At 38.8% G+C, this 19,512-nt stretch overlaps 1 protein-coding gene across 1 annotated transcript in view; it reads left to right on the top strand.

The window, feature by feature from the left end:
- Window positions 1–19,512, top strand: part of LOC123253463 (mitogen-activated protein kinase kinase kinase kinase 4-like) — a 233,903-nt gene that overhangs the window by 203,103 nt on the left and 11,288 nt on the right. The window contains exons 23-26 of the mRNA XM_044682653.1: window positions 1,607–1,750; window positions 10,838–10,972; window positions 17,086–17,186; window positions 18,189–18,338. Of these exons, the coding sequence (XP_044538588.1) occupies window positions 1,607–1,750; window positions 10,838–10,972; window positions 17,086–17,186; window positions 18,189–18,338 (530 nt within the window). The remainder of the gene's footprint in view (window positions 1–1,606; window positions 1,751–10,837; window positions 10,973–17,085; window positions 17,187–18,188; window positions 18,339–19,512) is intronic.

The following is a 19,512-nucleotide window of genomic DNA, read 5'->3' as shown; positions in this document are numbered from 1 at the left end:
ACCTCAATACTTTCCCACCAATGTTCATCCCTACCTCCTCCTTGTCCCACTTAGAGGTGATGAAGGAATGATTATCTCTATTTTACAGATAAGAAAACTGAGTTCGAGAGATCAAGTGACTTAAATTACTTGTTCCAGGTCATGTACCTGCTACTCTGACCCCAGATCTTGTGCCACTTTCCAATTTTAATCTACTTAGCCAATACGGTTTCCATTGCACTTCATTGACTCTCAAAATAATCTTGTTTTAATTACTTTAGTTTCACTTTTCATTTTGATATTTTTGTCTTGATTTTAGGGGGCAAATACAAAAATCAACAGAACTTATCATGTATTAGGTTCAACCTAAAGAAATGTCAGTGGGAAATTGATTTCATGGGTACTTGGTATTGGGGTATTATTGTTGTTGGTTTTCCCCTAAGGAAAAAGTAGTTTAGTATTAGTTCTTTTTAAAATAAAGAAATATTCCAAAAGTATTAAAGCCATTAGCTGACAGATTTTGATAAAGAGTATCAAAAGGCATCCTAAGTTCTTTTTCTGAGCCAGTCCATCAGATGACATCCAACAAAAATGTTCAGATGCATTTTCAGAAGCATGTTACTTCTATAATCTTTCATGAATTCTATGGTCAGTTACAAAGAAGTGTGATGGAATATTATTCTTCAAACTACAATGCTCAGCTGGCACAGTGGCTGAATTCATTGGAGTCAGGAAGGCCTGAATTCAAATCCACTTTCAGACATTTACTAGTTGTGTGAACCTGGGCAAGTCAGTTAGCTTCTGCTTCAGTTTCCTCATCTGGAAAAGGAGGATAATAATATTATCTACCTTGCAAGTTTGTTGTGAGGATCAAATGAGATAAAATTGGTAAAGCATTTTGAAAACTTTAAAATGTTATCATCACACATGTTAAAACCAGTGGAAATGCATCTTGGCTATGGGGGGTTGAGGGGTGAAGGGGAAAGTAAGAACATGGAAGCATGGAAAATTTTTCTAAAAAATAAAATTTAAAAAATGCTAAAAATGTTATCATCATCTTCATCATCATATCATAGAGCCTAGGGCAGTTTCAGGCAGAGTTTCTGTATTTCCTACTTCTCACTCTCCAAGGCTTGCCAAGATTTAACTGAGAGCTGGGGAGCAGGAGGAGTCAAATACAATAAGAATCACCAAGATCCATTTTTCAAAGTATATTATAGATGTTTGAAGAAATAAAGATCTTTGCTAATCAAAGTTTTATGAACTTGGGGCAGCTAGATAGCACAGTGGATAGAGAACCAGGCCTAGAGACGGGAGGACCTGGGTTCAAATGTGAACTTGGACACTTCCTAGCTAGGTGACTCTGGGCTTAACCTCCATTGCTTAGCTCTTACCATTCTTCTCTTAGAATCAATATCAATCCTAATACAGAAGGTAATACTTTTTTAAAAGGTTTTATGAACCTATAAAAATTTGCCAGAGGTCCATGGTTGGGAAACACTGAATGAAATTTTAAGAATCACCTTTCAAGAATATCAGTAAATAGGAAGAGCAAAAGGAAAGTCAACATCAAGACAAATTGATAAGGCAATGTAAGCTAACTAAGAATCTTGTTTTCTATGTCCAGGTGTCAATCTGCTGGTAGGAACTGAGAGCGGGCTGTGGCTACTGGATAGAAGTGGCCAGGGAAGAGTTTACTCTCTGATAAGTAGACGCCGATTTCAGCAAATTGACGTCTTGGAAGGACTCAATGTGCTGATCACCATTTCAGGTTGGTTCATGATCCAAAAGGGACCCAGTTTTTGCCTTCCTTTGGAATGCCAGCACTTTGTTCAGCACCTCACACATAGAAGATCCCTAATAAATGCTTGTTTGTTGATTAATTGCTACACCAGGAGAGCAATTGCCCTCATAAATTAGGGTTGTGAATTGTGTTAAAATCTTTTAGGCAGTGAAACAAAAGTAAAATAACATTCATAGAAAAACACCATTTAAGCTTATCCTATATCAGCTACCATTTTTACCTGTGTGTCTGAATTCCTATTTAAATTGCTCTACAGTTTCGTATTTGGGTTCAGAACCTTGGATTATAGGATCTTAAACTGAGAACTGGAAGGTCCCTCAGATACCATCTCACAAGCTAACCCCCTCATTTTACAAAGTGGGAAATGATGCTCAGAGAGATCTTTCCCAAAGATCAGAGCATTAGAGGTAAGATATCAACCCTGGCCTATTAACTACAGAACTAGTACCAAGCAGACTGCTTATCCTTTTTTGCTCTTCTATGTCTACATCAAGACAAGGTAAGCAATGCCAAGAAACCAGACAGATTCAATTTTTATTGTGCTCTTTTTTTTCTTAGTACCATATACCATGGTATATATATGTATATATATACACACTCTTCTTAAAATCTTCTTTCTCTCATGGCAGAAGATGATCTAGTTCCTCAGGGGCCAAAGCTTCTGCTATCTCAAACCCTCTAGTTCCTAGGACAGCTGGTACAGAAATAAAGAGCCATGGGGTTGGGTGGGTACTGGGAAAGGATCATGATATAATGGAAAGCACTCTCAATTTGGAGTCAGGAATATCTGAGCTCAGACCCTGCCTCAGATACTAGCTGTGTGGTCCTAGACTTTCACCTCCCTAGACCTCAGTTTCCTCTTCCATAAAATGAGAGAGTTGTAATCATTGACTCTAAGGACCCTTTTGGCTCCAAATTTATGACTCTATAATCCCTGAGAAATGGGGCATAGTGGGAAGAAGGTGGATGTCAAGCTCCCCTGAGCAAGGGAACGCAAGCTTTTGAGAAGAAAGATCCAGGACCATTGTCTTTGAATGTATGTGGTCATGGTGATAATTACTTGGCACAAGGTACCCTGGAAGACAGTTAATATTGACACTAGAGATTTGACAAAATGAAAAGAAAACAATACACCAAATAGGCTTGCTTCTATAAAAAGTTTTCTAATTTTAGTCATTTGTGAAAAGTGCTTACCAATTTAATTACCATACAGTCCAATAATGATTAAATGTATCATTAAATGTGTGTCAGGTTAATTTTGTTGTAATTTTTATTTGATCTGAACAGATGGTCATTCTTCCTATTTTCAAAAAAGAAAAAAGATTGTAGTCTGCAAACTATAGGCCAATGAGTTTGATTTTAGGTCCCAGCAAAATTCTAGAAAGTTATTTTAAAAATGGCTGGTGGACAGCTAGGAGCCAGTGATGACAAAAAAAAGTGATTACAGTGATCATAAAGACTTCAGCAAGAACAGAACAGGCCAGATTAACCTCATTTCCTTTTTTGGTGAAGTTATTAGTCTATAAGGGAAATTTGCATATACAGCTCACCTGGAATTTAGTAAAGGATTTGTTCAATCCTTTCATGCAATTGATATGATAAACATGGAATTATATGAGCTGGAGAGGTGGTCTCAAGGAAGAGTTGGATATAAAATTCAAAGGTCTCCAATGGAGTGCCTCAGGGATTTATGCTTGACCCTCTACTATACTATATTATTTGGAATGACTTAGCATATACTTATCAAATTGGCAGATAACTCAAAGCTGGAATCACTAACACATCTAAAAGTCAAAATATGAAAAGATCTTGACATACAAGAATATTGGATGAGGGCAGCTAGGTGACACAGTAGATAAAGTGCCAGGCCTGGAGTCAGGAGGACCTGGGCTCAAATTTAGCCTCAAATACTTCCTAACTGTGTGATCGTGGGCAAGTCACTTAACCCTCATTGTCTAGCCCTTGCCGTTCTGTCTTTTTTTAAATTTAGATTTCAATATTTTATTTTTTTAGAAAAATTTTCCATGGTTACATGATTCTTGTTTTTACTTTCCCTTTCACCCCCCCTCCAATATCCAACGCACATTTCCACTGGTTTTAACATGTGTGATCAATCAAGACTTATTTACATATTATTGGTAGTTGCATTGGTGTGGTGGTTTCGAGTCTACATCCCCAACCATTTCCACATCAACCCATGTGTTCAAGTGGTTGTTTTTCTTCTGTGTTTCCACTCCTGCAGTTCTTCCTCTGAATGTGAGTAGCTTTCTTTTCCATAAATCCCTCAGAATTGTCCTGGGTCATTGCATTGCTGCTAGTACAGACGTCCATTACATTCGATTTTACCACAGTGTATCAGTCTCTGTGTACAAGGTTCTTCTGGCTCTGCTCCTTTCGCTCTGCATCAATTCCTAGAGGTCTTTCCAGTTAACATGGGATTCCTCCAGTTTATTATTCCTTTGAGCACAGTAGTATTCCATCACCAGCATATACCACAATTTGTTCAGCCATTCCCCAATTGAAGGGCATACCCTCCTTTTCCAGTTTTTTGCCACCACAAAAAGCGCGGCTATAAATATTTTCATACAAGTCTGTTTATCTATGATCTCTTTGGGGTACAAACACAACAATGGTATGGCTGGATCAAAGGGAAGGCATTCTTTTATAGCCCTTTGAGCATAGTCGCAAATTGCCAACCAGAATGGTTGGATCAGTTTACAACTCCACCAGCAATGCACTAATACCCCAGTTTTGCCACATCCCCTCCAACATTCATTACTCTCCCCTTCTTTCATTTTAGCCAATCTGCTAGGTGTGAGGTGATACCTCAGAGTTGTTTTGATTTTCATTTCTCTAATTATTAGAGATTTAGAACACTTTCTCATGTGCTTATTGATAGTTTTGATTTCTTTATCTGAAAATTGCCTATTCATGTCCCTTGCCCATTTATCAATTGGGGAATGGCTTAATTTTTTATACAATTGATTTAGCTCCTTGTATATTTGAGTAATTAGAACCCTGTCAGAGTTTTTTGTTATAATGATTTTTTCCCAGTTTGTTGTTTCCCTTCTGATTTTGGTTGCATTGTTTTTGTTTGTACAAAACCGTTTTAAATCAAAATTATTTATTTTACATTTTGTAATTTTTTCTAATTCTTGCTTGGTTTTAAAATTTTCCCTTTCCCAGAGATCTGACAAGTATACTCTTCAGTGTTCACTTAATTTACTTATAGTTTCCTTCATTATATTCAAGTCATTCACCCATTCTGAATTTATCTTGGTGTAGGGTGTGAGATGTTGATCTAAACCTAATCTCTCCCATATTGTTTTCCAATTTTCCTAGTAGTTTTTGTCAAATAGTGGATTTTTGTCCCAAAAGTTGGGCTCTTTGGGTTTATCATGCACTGTCTTGCTGAGGTCACTTACCCCAAGTCTATTCCACTGACCCTCCCTTCTGTCTCTTAGCCGGTACCATATCGTTTTGATGACCGCTGCTTTATAGTATAGTTTAATATCTGTAATTGCTAGGCCACCTTCCTTCACAGTTTTTTTCATTATTTCCCTTGATATTCTTGATCTTTTGTTCTTCCAAATGAACTTTGTTATCATTTTTTCTAATTCAGTAAAAAAGTTTTTTGGTAGTTTTATAGGTATGGCACTAAATAGGTAAATTAATTTTTGTAGAATGGTCATTTTTATTATATTAGTTCATCCTACCCATGAGCAATCAATGTTTTTCCAATTGTTTAGATCTAGTTTTAATTGTTTGGAAAGTGTTTTGTAGTTGTGTTCGTATAATTCCTGTGTTTGTTTTGGTAGATAGATTCCTAAGTATTTTATATTGTCTAGGGTGATTTTAGGTCTTTTTTTTTATTTTAAACCCTTAACTTCTGTGCATTGACTCATAGGTGGAAGAGTGGTAAGGGTAGGCAATGGGGGCCAAGTGACCTGCTCAGGGTCACACAGCTGGGAAGTGTCTGAGGCCGGATTTGAACCTAGGACCTCCCGTCTCTAGGCCTGGCTCTCAATCCACTGAGCTACCCAGCTGCCCCCCTAGGGTGATTTTAAATGGTGTTTCTCTTGCTGCTATGATGTGTTGGAGACATATAGAAATGCTGATGATTTATGTGCATTTATTTTGTATCCTGCAACTTTGCTAAAGTTGTTGATTATTTCTATTAGCTTTTTAGTTGATTCTCTAGGATTTTAAAGTAGACCATCATATCATCTGCAAAGAGAGATAGCTTAGTCTCCTCATTGCCCATTTTAATACTTTCAATTTCTTTTTCTTCTCTAATTGCTACTGCTAGTGTTTCTAGTACAATGTTAAATAATAGAGGTGATAATGGGCATCCTTGTTTCATGCCTGATCTTATTGGGAAGGCTTCTAATTTATCCCCATTGCAAATGATGATTGTTGATGGTTTTAGATATATACTGTTTATTATTTTTAGGAAAGGTCCTTCTATTCCTATACTTTCCAGTGCTTTCAATAGGAATGGGTGCTATATTTTGTCAAAGGCTTTTTCAACATCTATTGAGATAATCATGTGTTTTTTTGTTGGTTTGCTTGTTGATATTGTCAATTATGTGAATGGTTTTCCTGATGTTGAACCATCCTTGCATTCCTGGTATAAATCTCACCTGATCATAATGAATAACAATTGTGATCACTTGCTGGAGTCTTTTTGCTAGTATTCTGTTTAAGATTTTTGCATCTATGTTTATTAAGGAGATTGCTCTGTAGTTTTCATTCTCTGTTTTTGATCTACCTGGCTTTGGGATCAGTACCATATTTGTATCATGAAAGGAGTTTGGTAGAACTCCTTCTTTGCTTATTATGTCAAATAGTTTGTATAGTATTGGAATTAGTTGTTCTTTGAAGGTTTGATAGAATTTACTTGTGAATCCATCTGATCCTGGGGATTTTTTCTTAGGGGGTTCTTTGATGGATTGTTCAATTTCTTTTTCTGATATGGGATTATTTAGGTATTCTATTTCTTCTACTGTTAATCTAAGCAATTTATATTTTTGTAAATATTTATCCATCTCACCTAGATTGCTATATTTATTGCCATATAATTGGGGGAAATAGTTTTTAATGATTGCCTTGATTTCCTCTTCATTAGAGGTGAGGTCTCCCTTTTCATCTTTGATACAGATGATTTGGTTTTCTTCTTTCCTTTTTTAAATTAGATTGACCAGTACTTTGTCTATTTTGTTTGTTTTTTCAAAGAACCAGCTTCTAGTCTTATTTATTAGTTCTTTTACTTTCAATTTTATTGATTTCTCCTTTAATTTTTATAATCTCTAATTTGGTCTTTAGCTGGGGATTTTTAATTTGTTCCTTTTCTAGTTTTTTAATTTGCGTGCCCAGTTCATTGATCTTTGCCCTCTCTAATGTGTTTATACATGCACTCAAGGATATAAATTTCCCCCTGAGTACTGCCTTAGCTGCATCCCACAGAGTTTGGTAGGATGTCTCATCATTGTCATTCTCTTCAATGAAATTATTGATTGTTTCTATGATTTCTTCTTTAACTAACTGCTTTTGGAGAATCATATTATTTAATTTCCAATTAATTTTTGATTTGCCTGTCCAGGTGCTCTTACTAATTATTTTTATTGCATTATGATCTGAGAAGTTTACATTTATTATTTCTGCTCTTTTGCATTTGTTTGCAATGTTTCTATGCCCTACTACATGGTCAATCTTTGTGAATGTACCATGTTCAGCTGAAAAGAAGGTGTATTCCTTTTTGTCCCTATTTATTTTTCTCCACATATCTATTAAATCTAATTTTTCTAGGACTTCATTCACCTCTCTTTTCTCTTTCTTATTTAGTTTTTGGTTTGATTTATCTAGATCTGAAAGAGGAATATTTAGATCTCCCATTAGTATGGTTTTACTATCCATTTTCTTCTTGAGCTCTGCCAGTTTCTCCTTTAGGAATTTGGATGCTATACCATTTGGTGCATACATGTTGAGTACTGTTATTTCCTCAATTATCTATCCTTGCCCTTCTGTCTTAGAGTTGTTACTAGGAAAGAAAATAAAATATAAGGATCTTGTCTTATCTTAGGTTCAAAATAATCAACTTTCTAGGTAGGCATGGGAGAGGCATGGCTAAAGAGCAGTTCATCTGTGCAAGGACTGGGAATTGTAGTGACTTCTACAATCAATGTAAGTCAGTAGTGTGATAGAAGCCAAGAAAGGTAGTCATTTTGATCTACATTGAGAGAGGGACAGTGTCTAGGATGAGGGAGCTGTTGGTTGTATTGGACTTTGCAGGCCCATCTGGAATCTTGTTTTTAGTTCTAGGTGTTATAGGAAGGACATGAAGAAGGTAAATGCCCTTAGCTTTCTTCACTAGTTTCGGCTGGTTTTGAGTTTAACATTGCTGCCACTCTTTTTTTTAATACTTTGACAGAGGAGGGTAATCAGATAGGGAAAAGCCTCAAGATCATGACATACGAATACTGAAGACTGAGCATATTTAGCCTAGAGAAGAGAATGCTGAAGGATGCTAGGCTAATTGTTCAAATACTTTAAGACCCATCAGGATCCAAGAAGAGGGCTTAGACTTGTTTTCCTTGGCCCCAGAGGGAAGAATCAGGAGCAATGGGGGGAAGTTGCAAAGGGGCCCAGTGAGGCTGGATGTCAGGAAGAACTTCCTCACCATGAGAACAATCCAAGAGTGGAATTGAAAGCTATCCCATGGTTCAAAAACCTACAGTTTAGTTTGGCCACATTAAAAGAGGCTGAGGGTGGGTGTATACATCAGAAACCTGACACTCCATCCAGACCGCTCTGGAAATATGTTCAAGATTGATCCCAGAAGTGAGAACTTCAAGGTTGGATATAGAAACATTCCTAACATCTGCCTCTAATGGGAGGGAAAAGGGGAAAGACATCAAAGAAAAAACAAACTGGAGGTCATTATATTACCACAGTTTCCATGTAGAGCTCAGAAAATTGCGTGAAGACTTCCATTGAGGAGGAACCCACTACCTCCCAAGATAGTCCACCTCTCTTCTGGCCAGCTTACCCTCCAGGCATAAGAACAGTATGTTTTTAAAGTTCTTGCCTATAGCAACTGCAAGAATCTGAAAATAGAGGAAGGTGTGGGGGGTGGGGGGGATTAATAGATAATAAGTAAAAATGGACCTCTCTGAAAGTCCTCTGTTACTTGGAAGTGGCCCTAAATTCTCAAAGTTCTGTAGCAGCAGAACTTGATCTGGAAAGGCTTCAAGTTCAAGTCTAGGGATAGAATATTTGTACGTGTCAAGGTCCAAGCTAACATTCATCTGATGCTTTACAGTTTGCAAATGAAACAGTTCTGGGAGGTAAGTGCTCAACTGAGGCTTGGAAGTTAAATTATTCACCCAGGGTCACACATCTAGTATATATCTGAGGTGAGACTCAAATCTTGGTTTTCCTAACTCCAAGGTCAGCTCTTCAACCACTACATGACTGTCCCTTAGTTTATCCAAGTTCAGAAAGTTATATTCTCCGGTTGGCCATAGGACTATGCATGTTTTAGTCAGAGCCACTTTCCATGACCAGCTCTGAGAGGAGTTGCAGTGTAGAGTATCAGTGTTAGAGGCAACCGACACAGAGGACATCAGAGATTCTTGAAATCCTGAAGTTTTCCCCTTTGACTTCCATGGAACTTAGATACTCATTTGACTTTAGATCAGCTCATCAGTCATTTAGAGTCTAAGTGCCTACTCTGCCAAGTACTGTGTTAAATACTGGGAATATTTTGTTAAATAATCAAAATATTAACTTTAATCCCTTTCCTCATCTAATACAATAGGTAGTTCCTTCCTTCCCTCATTAAATTAACATGTATTAATCTGTTACTTCTTTTCAAGGAATAGGGGTAGAGACTGGAGCTGTGACTTCATTGGTAAAGGGCACTTCCAGATGAGGAAACTACTTTTACCAGTGCAGTTTGGCACCTTCTCTGTAATTTGTACTCATGGAGAATTATGTAGACTATTGAGAGATTAAGTGACTTGCCTTAGGCCAGACCTCAAATTTCAACAGTGTTGGGAAAGTTCCTATTATATCTATTATAGATCTTCTTCTCTCTGTACTTTCTGCTGTTTGAGGATTACTTGGGGATACTGGGAGTTTAAGAGCTTTCCATCTGTCTCTCATCTCTCTAGTCCATCCTACAAACCTCACCCAGAGAAATAGGGGCAGGACTTGGACCTGTGATATCATTAGTAGAGGTATTTCCCTTTACCAATGCAGGGGGATATCTGCTCTGAAACTTCTAGTCTTGGAGAGTTGCCTGAAGCATGAAGGAGTTAAGTGACTTTCCTGGGATAACAGCTAGTATGTGTCAGAAGCAGGTCTTGAACCTCTATCTTTCCCATTTTTAAGCTGGCTCTCTATCCATTATGCTGGGCCACTCTGGATGCAAGGCAGGGGAAAAAAAGGAACAATCCCTTTCCTTTCAGAGTTTACATTCAGTTGGATAAGATATGGTGCTAGCCTTCTTGGACTTAAAGACTAAAAGGGAGATGATCCATAGAGAAATCTCATTATTATGTTGTCATATGATAAATGTATCAGAGATTTTGGAAACAAAGGGCCAGGGGCATTTCAGAGAGAACACTTTGGATTACCTATAGTGTAGTTTAGGGAGGGCTTCTTAAAGAAAATGGCATTTGATTTGTTTTAAAGGGTATATGAGGGGGCAGCTGGGTAGCTCAGTGGATTGAGAGTCAGGCCTAGAGATGGGAGGTCCTAGGTTCAAATCCGGCTTCAGACACTTCCCAGCTGTGTGACCCTGGGCAAGTCACTTGGCCCCCATTGCCCACCCTTACCATTCTTCCACCAAGGAGCCAATACACAGAAGTTAAGGGTTTAAAAAAATAAATAAAGGGTATCTGGGAATTCTAAAGGTGAAAAGAGAACAGGAAGAGTATTCTAAGCCTAGGCCTGGAGTCAGAAGAGAACAATTGTACTGACCACAACGAACTGACAGAAAAGGAGATAAAGACATGCTATTTCACTTTCGTGTTTTTTCATATTCACTAGGAAAGAAGAATAAGCTGCGAGTGTACTACTTGTCCTGGCTGAGAAACAAGATTTTGCATAATGACCCTGAGGTGGGAAAGAAGCAAGGTTGGATCTCTGTGGGAGACTTGGAAGGCTGTGTGCATTACAAAATCGGTAAGGTTCTTCTCACTTGGTCTCTTCCTTCTTGACTTCCACCTCTTGGTATTATCATGAATCATCACAGAGACGAGCAGTGAGGAAGGGAAAAATTATAACTGATATATAAGGGCAGGTGAGACTCAGAATCTTTTGGGAATTTTATGTTATATCACTAACTCCATCAATTCCATTCTCGTTAACTCAAATAGTAATTAACTCCACTTCATTCTTGGAGTCATCTCCTCCTCCTGATCTTCTTCCTTTCCTTTCAGTCCTTTACTAGTTTAGTTAATCCAACCTATCTGGCCTCCCTCCTGGAGCCAAAGCGCCATTGAGCCCAAACTATTGAAAATGCTCTCAAGGAGACTTAGTTCTACTTACTGTGTGACATGGAGGAAGTCATGTCACCTCTTGAGCCTCAGTTTCCTCAGGTGGAAAATGGGAATAATAATGATTCTACTCTTCCCTTATAAGGTCTTCAGGAAGCTCCACTGAGGTTCTTTGAGTTAAGAAGAAAGGTGGGTAGCTGGGTGGCTCAGTGTATTGAGAGCCAGGCCCAGAGATGGGAGGTCCTGGGTTCAAATCTGGCCCCAGACACTTCCTAGCTGTGTGACCCAGGGCAAGTCACTTGACCCCATTGCCTAGCCCTTACCACTCTTCAGCCTTGGAGCCAATACATAGTATTGATTCCAAGATGGAAAGTAATGGTTTTTTAAAAAAAGAAGAAAAGAGCTACGTAAATGTTGGCTTCCTATTCTCTGTCTCTTTGTATCAGCAAAAAAGAAAAAAAGTGTGTATGTGAATAAAGCTTTATAGTTTACCAAGTGCTTCTCAATAGTCTTGACCTATTGCAATATTATGCCCTTTTTATAGATGAGGGAACTGAGAGGTACTAACCCAGGGTCACATGGCTCATAACTGCCTAAGCATTCAACTGAACTCAAAAATTTATTAATAATCTGCTATATCCAACATAGTGTGCAAGACACAAGGGTTGCAAAGACAAAATTGAAATATCCCTTGTCCTCAGACAGCTTACATTCAACTGGGAAGAGACAATATGCATGCAAATGAGTACCTGTAACTTGAGGGAATCAAGGAAGGCTTCACCTGTTTGACCTGTTTGAAGGAGAAAAATATTCATATACATTGTTATTGCTAGAGTGTGTTTGACAACCTCTTTATTAGAGCATAGAAAGAATATGGAATATAGAATGACTGAGCTAGGAGGAACTTTGCCAATTTGACAGAGCTGTTTTAATTTACATTACTCTTGCTGATACTGAATTGAAGCATGTTCCAAATGGTTGTTGATAGAAATATTTCTTCTTTTGAAAACCACCTATTTGTATCTTTCAACCAATGATTCTTATATCTTTATATTAATTTGCTATGTCTTATGAATCAGCAATGTTTTCAAGAGTTCTTTCCACTGAACTATTCTGTCATCAGGTTTAAAATCTTGGAATCAACTGATGCTTCCCTCTTCCTCATGACTCATATCTAATCTGATATGTCATCAAATCCTTTCATTTTTTTCCCTTGTAAATCTCTCTTGGAGTTTCTCTTTCTTTCAGTTGCCACTGCTATTGTCCTACTCCATAAACTCAGACATAGGTTACTGCAACTTCTTGTTTTCCTGATTCCAGTAAGGGGACTCAGTCCCTTATGTATAAAAATGCCAGGCAGGCACCTATGGAACTCAAGAGTCAAGCAATGTAGAAAGTGGGCATTGATGTAGCTAAATAGGTGGCTATTTTCTCAGGTTCTCTTGGTGTTCCAAAATGGGAAGCTGGCTGTCTCAATAACAGACCCAGCTTGGCCTAAGATTTGAGGCAGTATTAGTGCTAAGGACACTGATCCCATGTCCATTGACTCATCCATCTGCATTTACATTGAACTACAAACAGTGCACAAACAGTGTGAAGGGTAGAAATTAAGTAATTAACAAGATAATTCAGGCACATATCCCCTCTTCTCCTTGAGAGTGTAGTTGCAAGCAGCCTTTTAGAGGATTATGAACCCAGAAGGTAAAGAGACCAACCCAGAAGTTAGAGTAGCTGAGCTGTCCCTCAATATTTATAGGCTCTATTATTTCAATTCAGTTCAATTTCAAATTATTTATCAAGCACCTATTATGTGCAAGGCCCTGTTTTAGATATTAGGGATGCAAAGTCAAAAGTGAAATAACTCTGCCCTCAAGGAGCTTACGTTTTAGTGGTGGTCAGATCCAAACTGTGTGCAGTTATTAAATACAAAATGTTTCCAAAGTCATACAGAGCTATTTTATACTTACAGGTATAAAACCATCTGTGAACTTGTTCCTTAATGGAGGGTTGATCCTTGGAGCAGAAAAGCAACAACTGTTACCACTAACTTGAGGAGGGCAGACCTCAAACTTCTGGACAGTTCCTAAACTGTCCCTCATACCACAGAACTGAGTGGTTGCCAAGAGAGCCAGATGAGACCTCTGGGTGGTAGGGCCAAACAATAAAGCCATGGGGAGCTCAGTCACCTGGGTGTCTCTCCTATGTGTAGCTACTATTTGTGTTCCCTGTGATTATATGTATCCCTTAAGGGAATTTTATATTCCCCTGTGAGATATAAGAGATCTTAAGGACACCAAGGACTGGGAAAGGAATGATTATGTATTCCAAAGTCACTAGCTTTATCATTGACAACTCCATCAGAGCTTTCTCCTATTCTCCTGGAGGTCACCTGTCAGAAGTTGAAGGATCATGATATCTTGAAAATCTGAGCCAAAGGACAAGAAGATTGGCTCCCATTTATCTAGCTTTCTATAAGGCTTACAAAGCACTTTCTTCTCAACCCTGTGAGGAAGGGGCCATTTAGACATTACTACTTTCTATTACAGATGAGGAAACAAGCCCTGAGAAGCAAATGGAGCTTGCCCAGGATCAAAAATCAAATAAATGTCAGAACCAGGGTCCCCAGGCCTCATGACTCTGGGTCTAGTATTCTCTCCATATTACCTTATATATGCTGATGGATGACCAACAGCAAGTTCATCCCTGGGGGGCTGAGAACAACAAAGACAGGGAGACAGATAAACAGACATTCCAGGTACAACTTGTTTCTGATTAAGGCAAAAGCCAAGCCCTAAACTTCACAGGGTTACTTCTTTGCTTGTCCCTCCCTACAGATATATAAATACCACCCAAGTAGTCCCTGAATTGCTAGGGAACTGTAGAAGATTGATTTTACAATTAATAATGGGCAAGGAGGCCCTTTTTGAGATGTCAAAGGGACCGAAAAAAGCTGATGTCTGCATATTCCTCAGGCCCCCAAATTAGGCCATCCTCCATAGCTTGGCAGAAGCTCAGCCCTTCCTTAGCCACTTTTCCCTCTGCTAGGAATGTTTTTCCTTCTTCCTCACTTATTTTAAAGAAATTCTTGTGCTTTTTTTCATTAAAATCTCCCAACTCTTTTTTCTCCCTCCAAAAGGGAAAAAAATAACAATCCTAATTACAAATGGGGCAGGGAAAAGTTCCTTGACAGCATCAGCCAAAAAGATGGAATATTTGAAGTGGAGAGGCTAAGCCCCCTGTACTCCAACTTTGTCCTTTTTTCCTGTAAAAAGAAGCCTGCTTAGAAAAAATTTCATTAAAGGATGGTTCACCTGAGTGGATGACATGCCCAATCTCTGTATTTCAGTTGAGGCCTAGACTTGACAACTTTCCTCTGCAGACAGAACACACACGTGGTTTGCTTACTTGTCAGTTGCAATCAAGTCTGGCTTGACTTGCTTTCACTATGGCTACTAATTTGGGCTGACAGTTCTGGTTGGCATTGAGCTCCAAGTGCTGATGTCCACAGTACCAAGTTTGTGCTCAGAATCCTCTCTTCCTACTTGTTCATGCTGCTGCTTTTACAGCTGGGTTTCCCAAATGACACCAGAGAGATTGCAAATTGAATGCAGGCAGCTAAGACTTGTGGTGACAGACATGCTTTGGATATGAATCCAGGTCATATTGTTCTCCCCTTAGCATATCCCAATTGATATGTAACTCCTCTCTTTGAATTGGGGAACTTCACAGGGCAGGCCTATGTGTGACAGGAGAAACAGGCTACTCTCTGCCTTGGTTCTCCCCAACTATGCTCCAAAGCCAAGCTCTCTGAGCTTAATGCATTGCAAACCAAGTGCTGAAAACTTTGCTGTCATACTGACAGAGAGTGATTTCTTGGCACACAGACACACTTAGACACAAGGACCTATTAGAATTTCAAAAACATTGCTGGATTGCTCGCTTCAGAAACAGGACTGAAATATTTCATCAGGAATCTCTATCGGCCAATAATAGGATCAGAGTCCTACTCTTAAATGAAAACTTGATAATTTTCTTCTGGCTGCCTCTCTTTCTCCCTCCTTCCCTCCCCTCACCCCAACCCCAACCATCTTTTAGCTGACTATGCCAGCAGGGGAATGGCAGACCAGTTGTTTGGCTTACTTAGGCTTTGTCTAAGAAAAGTGGGTAGATGGTTTTGGACAGCATCCCTTTCCCCTTCATGAATTTCCCACTTAGTCTAATCCAACTTCCTAATCATGCTTATTAAAAGGTGGATGAACTCTTCTTTGTATTGTTCATACTCTTTTCTCCTTCCTAACATACAAAACTTTTTGCAGGGCACCACATAGATTTTACTTCTTTATCAGTATTAGGGAGACCTGAGTTCAAATTCTACTTCAGACCTTTATGAGCTCTGTGACTCTGGGCAAGTCATTTGTTGACCCAAATTAGTACCTGGCCTGGGTCTCAGTTTCCTCACCTATACAATGAAGAAGTTAAACTAGATGACCTCTTAAGGTCTACTCTAGCTCCAGGCCTATGATCTCCTATATCTATGCCCAACCTTTCTCAGTCTACTTTGCTGGATCATCATCAAACTTCTGTTTCTTTCTGTGAGTTTGATGTGTCCTAGGTCTTCTCTTTTCACACTCTATTGTCTCTTGGTGAGCTCTTCAGCTCTAACCATGGGTTCGATTATCATCTCTATATAGATATCTCCAAAATGTATTTATCTAACCCTGAATTCTAGTCATCCATCTCTAACTGCCTATGGATTATGGCCTCCTGAATGTATTAAAGGCATCTTAAACTTAACATGTGCAAAAGAGAATGCATTCTCCATCCCTACCCCTATTCTGCTTCTATCCTAAATATTCCTGTTTGTGCTAAGGTTACCATCATCCTTCCCCAGAAACTCAGGATCACAACCTCAGAACCATGTGTGACTCTTCTTCTCCCCTGCTACCCCATATCTAATTGGTTGACAAAAATATTGTCAATTCTACCTCCACAACTTGTATATTTGCTCCCTTTCCTCCCTCACAGCTTTCATAGTAATTCTGGCCTTCATTCACTCTCACCCAGGCAATTGCAATAGTCTTTTACTTGATCCCGTTGGTTTCAGCCTCTTCCTTCTCCAATCCATCCTCCACACAACTGCCAAAATAATCTTCCACAAGCACAAGTAGGACCATGTCATTCCTCCAATCAAAATTTTTAGTCATTCTCTATTTTCTCTAGGATAAAATGCAAACTCCTCAGCTTAGAATGTAAAGTCCTTCACACTCATTACCTTTAACATATACTACATTCTACAAAGTGGTTTCCTAGCTACTTTCCAAACTAGGCATTCTACCTCCATGGTAGAGGCTATGCCTTATTCCTGGAACAAACTTATTCCTTTGAAGTTCAGGTAGGTGCTACTCTCCTACATGACGTTTTTCCTTATTTGCCTGTTTTTAGAACTCTGTTCACAAAGGGTCTTGTATTTATTAACTTATCCCTTTACATTTTCATTTCCCAGTAAAATACAAACTCCTTGAGGAAAAGGATTTTTTATTGTCTCAGTAAACCACCCTGCCCCACGCTGAGCACAATAGGTTCTTAATCCCTTTTTGTTTAATTGGATTGAGAACTAGAAATAGACAATATTTTCAGGCAAGGCTTGACCCAGATGCTGCTGATTTTGCATGTCATAGATCCTGAGAGTTATTTCCTTCAAACTGGATTCTAACCAAGCAGCTTCACTCGTCAACAGTTGGTTCTTGAATTTGGGCATTCTTGTTAACTCTTTGTAATTGTCATCTTTTTATGTTATAGTTAAATATGAGAGGATCAAATTTCTTGTTGTCGCTCTGAGGAATTCAGTTGAGGTCTATGCATGGGCACCGAAACCATATCACAAGTTTATGGCTTTTAAGGTGAGTGAGCCATGATCTCGTCCTTCATCCCTTTCATGACGTCATCAGCAATTCCATTCAGACAATAGGAACAAGAAGATGCAAGATTCTTCCAGCTTGAATAAATGGGCCTGTTGTAGAACAACTCTATCCATCCATTCAGGAGTAGTCAGTGTGACATTTCTAATACTCCATAGGGATTGGAACTGGACCTGTAATTTCATTAGTTATAGGGAACTCCCAGATGAAGAAACTCCATTTACCAGTGGTTGTAGATAATTTCTCTGCAGTTTTATAATTTTAGAGAGTTGCCTAGAGCACTTCAACGTAAAATGACTTGTCCACATTAGTATGTGTCAGAATTGGGATTTGAACCCAGATCTTCCTTGCTTCAAGACCAGTTCTTTATCCTCTGGTTTCAAGTGGAGTATCCTGGAGAACATGAAAGCACATATTTGAAGATAGAAAGAGAAAAGACATGCTAAAGGTAAAAAAATGAAAGTTGATGATGATTTGATCAACAAAGGGGCAAGCAGCAGTTTGGCTGACCTTTTTTCATGTACTATAAGTCATCCATCAGATACTCTAGTATTTTGGAACACTTTTGTACCAACATTTCATTTTAATTGCTATAGCTTCAAAACCCAATGGTGATGGCCTAAAAAGTGTCAAAGTGTATGTAATAAATAATATCTTTCCCAAATAATATCAGGCCCACCTCTGACTGGCTAGATCTGCCTTGCCCCTGGCCCAAATTTATATTCAGGGACCCTTACCCAAACAAAGGACAGGAGTGAGATTTCTGCCTTGGTCTCTATACCTTGTTCCCTATAATGGCTGCAGAAACTTGTGTCATGGCCCATCTCATTCCTGAGATTTGACTGGTAGATGAGTCAGAGAGCTCAGAGAGAGATTATATCCTGGTAACATTGGTTAATCACTAGGCCTCCATGACAAGTCATCTTTTGCTTGGATTGAAGACACCATTTTATCTTTTCTCACTATACTGTTTTATGATTACAGTCATTCCACTCCCTTTATCAGAAGCCTCTGGCAGTTGACCTCACAGTGGAAAATGGACAGAGACTGAAGGTGATCTATGGCTCTGTAGCAGGATTCCATGCCATTGATGTTGATTCCGGGACAGTTTATGACCTGTACCTACCAACTCATGTAAGACAGTCCCTTCTAATCCTCATAAATGATTATTTAGTTATACCTGCTTTCTTTGCTGGCTAGCACTTCAAAAGCTCTTGAAAATGACTGTCAAGCTTTTCTTATACTAACTACCAGCATCATCAAGGAAATGCACAAGCAAATCAGATATTGGCCCTGGATAAAGAAAATAAAGACAACTCCTTAATCCTTCTGAGCTCCAATTCATTAACTCATTCCTTAAAATGCAGAGAGATTATTCTCTGTTAAGATGTCTTCAAATGTGGAGAAACCAACAAGGGGAAATTATATTCTCCATCTGATTTTCACAACCAAGTATGCTCAAGTGGCAGTGATAGAAACTTTGTGGGAAATTTCTACTCTGTCTTAGATTTTGAATTAAAAGAAAGGAATAATGGGCCTGAGATACAGTTAAATTGGAGGAAAGCTGATTTTAGAGGGTTCATAGAAAGAGGTAGGACCCCATATGCCAAAATCTTACTTTAGAAGCCAGCCAAGAAGGGATGAGAAGTTTTCCACAAAAGACCTGGGGGTCATTCCCCATGAGGATAGGATCTGAGGATGAGAAAGTAAGACTAGGAAACATTCGCTAGTCTCCTACAAATATCTGAAGGGCTATCACAGTCAAGAAGAACTTACCTTGTTCTGCTTGGCCCCAGAGGGTAGAACTAGGACAGAACAATAGATTGAGGGTGCGGAGAGACATCAGAACTGTCCACAGGCAGAATTGGCTGCCTCTGGAGATAGTTGGCTCCCTGTCACTAGAGGTCTTTAAGAGACTGGCATCAGTGAGATTGTAGAGAGGATTCTGGGTCAGGTATGAGTAAGCTGGACTAGTTGGCTCTGAAGTCCATTCCAGCTCTGAAATCCTGGGATTCTAATCACTAACAGTTTATGACTCCAAGTCCCTAGCTCTTTTGCTCTTTTCTATCAGACAATAAGGGAACATTTTCTAATTACTATAGAAGATAGGGGAGTGAGGGAGGAGAAAATTAAGCCTTAAACCCTTTAAATCACTCTTTTTGACAGCATATACCTAACCTAATTAGGATAGCTCATGTATGTACAAAAATAAATTTTTCATCTGAATGCCCCAATATCATCAGCCTCTCAGGAGAGTGTGAATATCATTCCTGTGGGTTCTTCCTTTGTAAAACAGAGCATCCTAAAA

Source organism: Gracilinanus agilis, chromosome X, assembly GCF_016433145.1.
Source record: "Gracilinanus agilis isolate LMUSP501 chromosome X, AgileGrace, whole genome shotgun sequence".
NCBI lineage: Eukaryota > Metazoa > Chordata > Mammalia > Didelphimorphia > Didelphidae > Gracilinanus > Gracilinanus agilis.
The sequence above is the reverse complement of the archived record's forward strand: the minus strand, read 5'-3'. Positions and strand labels throughout refer to the sequence as shown.